This window comes from Phoxinus phoxinus (genome assembly GCF_949152265.1).
Source record: "Phoxinus phoxinus genome assembly, chromosome: 23".
In the NCBI taxonomy this organism is placed as follows: Eukaryota; Metazoa; Chordata; class Actinopteri; order Cypriniformes; family Leuciscidae; genus Phoxinus; species Phoxinus phoxinus.
In genome coordinates, this window is record NC_136898.1 from 5,693,453 (window position 1) to 5,699,933 (window position 6,481).

At 33.7% G+C, this 6,481-nt stretch overlaps 1 protein-coding gene across 1 annotated transcript; it reads left to right on the forward strand.

The window, feature by feature from the left end:
- The first annotated feature begins 1,614 nt into the window (after positions 1-1,614).
- Positions 1,615-6,233, forward strand: wdr45 (WD repeat domain 45). The gene is made up of 11 exons (XM_079599483.1): positions 1,615-1,823; positions 1,955-2,073; positions 2,365-2,439; positions 2,882-2,986; positions 3,093-3,198; positions 3,297-3,391; positions 3,524-3,603; positions 4,207-4,415; positions 5,446-5,547; positions 5,704-5,849; positions 5,953-6,233. The coding sequence occupies exons 2-11, from the start codon at positions 2,025-2,027 to the stop codon at positions 6,060-6,062; spliced, it is 1,077 nt and encodes a 358-aa protein (XP_079455609.1). The 5' UTR covers positions 1,615-1,823; positions 1,955-2,024; the 3' UTR covers positions 6,063-6,233.
- The last annotated feature ends 248 nt before the right edge of the window (positions 6,234-6,481 follow it).

Below are 6,481 nucleotides of genomic sequence, written 5' to 3' on the forward strand. Positions count from 1 at the left end.
ACATTTATCCATGTGTAAACATTAAGTAGCAAAACTGATGACACTATCAGAAGGATAATATAAACCCTAACCCTAACTCGTAATTGTCAAACTGATTTGTAGCCAAGTACTTCTTACATTTGGTATTTTTGCAGCACTGAGAGACGACTGCCAGGGGAGGGAGAGAAAATCTTGTCAGAAGACTAAGAAACTGCTTTAGTATGACAAATATGGTCCTTTAGCTTACCCAATGTTATTTTGTACATTTTTACAATTTTTGACAGTAGCCTATGCATTGCATACCAAGTTTATGTTAAATTCTTTGGTATTTAAGATTTTCTTTTCATCCACTGCAAGATCTCTTTACAGAAGTGCAAGGAAAATAAACATTTCTTAAAGCTTATTGTTGAATTTCACTGTATCTGCACCCCTCTATTCATATGCATTGAGCTGTAAAATGATTCCTGGTTGCCATGGAAGGTTTTTGCAACCGTATTTTGAACTGGTCACACTAGTGTTCTCTAGGTAGTGGTGTATTTGTAGGTTTTGTGTGCCATATGAGGCTTAAATCTGACTAAAGACAATAGGCTATGTTTTTGACTCAAATATTTTAATTTGAAGTGGAAGCTTGAGGTTTGTAAGAAGCTATTGTGTAGTTTTGTATGGAGATTATGTTTAAAGTTGTGAGAAAATGGTGAATTGTTTCATTAATTGTGTGTTAGCAATCAAGATAAACTGCAAACGAATGAGTGTTACTATTGAAGAGACCGTCTTTAGTTACTTGCTGACACCTGTTGGACAGAAAAGTGAATTACATGAATACGTTTCAGTGCTTTTTAGACAGTTCACATTTGTAAATAAATAACTTAGGGATATTCAATATTATGATGCCATGCGATTTATTTATGCCTAAATTATCATTGTTATTATTATTGTCATTGTTATTGTTAAGAGATTAATATTATTATTATTATTATTAATATTATTATTATATACTATCCAATTGTATCATGAATGGCTTGGATTTGTTACACGGAAATAAAAATAGTAATTCTCCGTTGATGCCCATTCAAATTATTTTTTTGCACTAAAAAAGTGTATTTTAGATCTAATAATTACAATAATTTGTATCTGACATAGCAACCGCTACATATAATGATTTGTTGGCCTACGAACTGCATTATCCAATTGACTGTGATTGGTCCCTTCTGACCATAGACAGTAGGTTCTGACCAGACTGTAAAAAAAGACCAGCGCAGAGAAAGGTTACAGGAACCACAGGAAAAATTAATAAAAAATTTAAAAAAATTATTGAAGTGTAAAATTCACAAAAATATCAGTGCTAACAGGAAACGGAGCACCTAAATAATATACACAACTTTAGAGAGAAGAAAGTAAATTAAAGTAAAAAATAAATACAAATAAAATAAGTAATAAATAAAATAACAAAGGATAAAAAAAGTAATAAAACAACAGTTATGGGGGAAGAAAAATTAAAACGGGCCGGGGCTTCTGGGCCTCTAAGCTCCGGACATTTAGGTCAACGTTTTTCGTTTCTGTGGAAAAGGCTTTCTCCGCATAGATATACATAATAAAAGCCTTTATGTATCTATGTTTCTCCGTACTTTACCTTGTGATATCCTCCAGTCCAAAAGGGGGCAGTAATGATCCGTTAGCAGTCCCGTATCACCATAGAGGAAAACACCAGCGACAAAACAACAACAACAGCGTCTGGCAGCTGTGTAGTTATTGCCTAATGTGCGGTATCAAATTAACATCACACATTATAAACTCACTTTGATGTATTTGCCTACCCCCTCGTTGTGTCCTTTAAATATTTAATGGTGAGTGAGATGTTATGACAACCTGATTAGAATATAAGAGGAAGTTGTTTACAAGTTGTTGACTTTCGGAGCTCGTAGTATGTTGTGATTGCAGCTTTAACATGTTAAACCGCTGTCTCCTGCTCATCCAGGATGGTCAAATCTAGACCATATAACTGCTGAAGATATCAGAAAACCAGCGGTCAACTCTTCTCTCACATCATGGCCCAGCAGAGAGGAGTCAACAGCCTTCAGTTCAACCAGGACCAGAGTGAGTAACACACATTTCCTTTCAGAATCATTCTGCTATATAATAACTAATGCTGCTAGACATCTATCTATCTATCTATAGTATACTCCTATAATTAGTTTAGGATGTTTTCTCCTAGTTCACATTTTTGAAAACAGAAAAAAAGTGCATTGATTATTGACAAGGTAGATTTTGAAACCAACTAAAGGGGAAATAAAGCCAATAATCTAAAAGAATAGCAACATATCAGCCAAAATACTATTAATAATATGATCTGTACTGTATTCATGTTCTGATTTCCTTGTTGTTTAGGTTGTTTCTGCTGTGCCATGGAAACAGGCGTCCGCATTTATAATGTGGAACCTTTAATGGAAAAGGGCCATTTAGGTAAAATATTTTTGTTTGTTTTTTCTTCTTTTTTAAAAACAAAACCTATGTGTAGAGTTAGTTCACCCAGAAATAAAAAATTCTGTCATTAATAATTACTCACCCTCATTTCGTTCCAAACCCGTAAGACTTCAAAAAGTTCATAAAGAGATGTGAATAAAAGCTTAAATTTAATCTGTTCATCATATAAAGTGATCGAGTCTCTTCAGAAAATTTTGAACTAAACCTCTCAATTCATATGGATTGGTTTTACGATCTCTTTATGAACTGAAGCGTCGTCGGAGGGACAGAAATTGCTCAGATTTCATAAAAAAGATCTTCATTTGTGTTCTGAAGACGAACGAAAGTCTGGGTTTTGAACATGAGGGTGAGTAATTAATGACAGAATTATATTTTTTGGGTGAACTAACCCTTTAATTGTCTGTGATTTGTTTGCATATAGATCACGAGCAGGTGGGCAGCATTGCCTCGTGTTCAATGCTTCATCGGTCAAACCTGTTGGCTGTAGTGGGAGGCGGCGTCAACCCCAAGTTCTCTGAAATCTCAGGTACACTGAGCACTTTAATACTTGGACTTCCCTCTTAGATGGCTTTTGAAGCTGGAATAAACCGTTTTCCTCAACATCATCCAATGTTTCATCATATCTTTGGCAGTATTAATATGGGATGATGCTCAGGAAGTGCGAGACCCTAAGGACAAATTAGTTCTCGAGTTCACGTTCACCAAACCGGTCCTCGCTGTGCGCATGAGACATGACAAGTAAGATACGCGGCCATCAAGACAATAGTGCTGCATTTTTTAATGTAAAAATGTTGTTTGTGTCAATAACATCCTATTTCCTGTCCTTGTATGTGAAGAATCATCATTGTCCTGAAAAACAGGATCTACGTTTATAGTTTCCCCGAAAACCCTGTCAAGCTTTTTGAGTTTGACACTCGAGATAACCCGAAAGGTATTGAGAGCATTGCTTGTGAGAAGCTTTACTTGTTTTTGATGGATGTATTATTGAAATTAATATTTCATATTTCATATCATATTATTATTTTGTATTATTTCAAAATACGCTGTATTTTGGGGTTTGTAGGTTTGTGTGACCTTTGTCCTAGTTTGGAAAAGCAGTTGCTGGTTTTCCCTGGACACAAATGTGGCAGTCTACAATTAGTGGTAAGATTTATGTCAAACTTATATAATATCATATTACAGTGGTAAATATTATAAAGATTATACATTATTACAGTTGAAATTGAAAGGGATACTGATGAAAATGAAAATGCTCTCATCGTTTATTCACCCTCATGCCCTCCCCAGTGCATATGACTGTCTTTCATTAGATAAACACAAACAATTTTTAGGAAAATAATCAATATCTGAGTGCAAGTGAATGGCTGCTCAGTTGATGCTTGAAAAACCACACAGCGATCGTGACGGCAATCCAGTTGATGAATCAATGTCTATCAAACGATAGGTGTGTGTAAAAAAATTACTAATATATTAAAAAAATATAGAAAAAACTAGAAATCATTGCTTCCATTGTCCTGTCATACGAGCATTCATAAGAGGGAACATTATAAAGCTTGTGTGAGAAATGACAGTCCTCTTAAAACAGAGATTGATTCATTTTCTAAAAATGTTTGTTTGAATTTATCTGAAGAAAGTCACGAGGGTGTAACATTCTTAATTTTTGGGTCAACTATCACTTGCAGTCATTTATGAACACATTAGAAGTGTTATTACCTTTATTTAACTTTGTTTATGACTCTTTGACAGGAACTTTCCAACACAAAACCTGGCACATCTTCTGCCCCTTTCACCATCAACGCCCACCAGAGTGAGATCGCCTGCCTGGCACTGAACCAGCTGGGCAGCGTGGTGGCGTCGGCCTCCAGGAAGGGCACGCTGATCCGTCTGTTTGACACTACAACACGAGACAAGCTAGTGGAACTGCGGAGAGGAACTGACCCTGCTACACTCTACTGGTGAAGTGTTTGAGCTTCTTCTTTAAAGTGTCTCCCTGGGAGACTTTCTGAACAGCATTGAAGGAGTTCACATATATGCTGCTTTCCCTTCACTGTCAGATCAAACTATCTAAATTTATATAATCAATTTATATTTATCTTCGCTAATTAATTAAAAATAATAGTTTATTTATCTAAAAGATTGTATCTTATTGCATATAATGTTTTTTATTTCTTTTTTAAGTAAACCAACTCTTTACTAATAGTATAAATGTATTAATAATTAGTGATTGACTGATATACATTTTTTAAATATAGATATCTAGACAGCAGATTGGCCAATATATTTCAATAATATTTCAGCAGACGCCTTCAGTTTAACTTCATTGTTGTTTATCATATGAATATATGTGTATTGCTGTTTAAAAAAAAAAGAAAAACAACTCCAAATCTGCTTATAATTTAATTTTATTATATTTATTAGTCAGATTATTATTTATTGAATTCTATTGGTTTCCAGTATTAATTTCAGACATGACTTTATTTTACTTTATTAATGTCAGATTATTATTGATTGAATTCTGTTGTTTTCCAGTATTAATTTCAGCCATGACTAAATTTGATTTTATTATTTTATTCATTATTTGACTAATTTAGTTAATAATAAGATTATAATTATTTATTGAATTATTAATGATAGATTCTTATTTATTGAGTTCTGCTGATTTCCAGTATTAATTTCAGACATGACTAGATTTTATTTGATTATATTTGATTATTTTATTTATTTGATTAATTTATTTTACATTAAAATAATAATACATTATTTAATTCGGTTGTTTTCCAGTATTAATTTTTTTTAGCCAAGACTACATTTCATTTAATTTTATTAATTAAGTTTATATTAAAATGATAATTATTTATTGTATTCTGTTGTTTTCCAGTATTAATTACAGCCATGACTACATTTATTAATTTTGTTTATTAATTATTTGATTCATTTAGTTTATATTAAAATTATAATTATTTATTGAATTCTGCTGTTTTCCAGTATTAATTTCAGCCACGACTCATCCTTTCTGTGTGCGTCAAGCGACAAGGGAACTGTGCACATATTTGCTCTGAAAGACACCAAACTGAACCGTCGCTCTGCGTAAGATTTTCACAAACACTCCTAGCTGAACATCTTACTAATAAAGATTTCATTCATTTCATTACAGACTATTTAACACTTGTTTTTTTAGAAATATCCTAGTAGTTGTAGTTAGAGAATCACTGGCATTCCTGGCTGTCTTCTTGTCTTCTGTAGTTTGGCACGTGTAGGAAAGGTGGGTCCGGTCATCGGACAGTATGTGGACAGTCAGTGGTCTCTGGCTAATTTCACGGTGCCGGCTGAGTGCGCTTGCATCTGTGCCTTTGGGAAGAACACCTCCAAAAACGTCAACTCTGTTATTGGTATGTGTTTTTTTTTTTGTGTGTTTTTTCTCTCTCCAAGACCTTTGCTTGAAACATTATTGATCTATCCGTTTTTCTTATCACATGTATCTCTCTTTTAAAGCCATATGTGTTGATGGGACATTCCACAAGTACGTCTTCACCCCTGATGGAAACTGTAACCGCGAGGCTTTTGACGTGTATCTGGACATTTGTGATGATGATGATTTCTAAGGCTGAAGATTGAGTTGTATCTAATGTAAAATAGTAGTCACTTTAACAGTGAACTCTGCTGGTTGAAATCTTCCTTTTGCTTGTTTCTGTGAGTTTGTCTTACTGCAATGTATAATCAAATGTATATAAATTCAGTCTGTGTGAATAAATGTCTTGTCAACTTTGATCTGATCACTCCTCATGCAGAAGTTTAAAAGTTCTCTTGGTTTGCTGTTACTCTTGAGGAATAAGGTCACTTACACTTTAAGGAACTTTACTCATGAGCTCAATACCTTTGGGACTGAATGTTTAGAAGTGGATTTTAGGCTGTGCTGTTGTTATTTAATAACTTCTAAAATGATAGATTATAGGTTTTTATCAATGATCAAATCCACTTGTGCGTTTTATTATGCACTGTTATAAAGACAAAGTTTGATGAC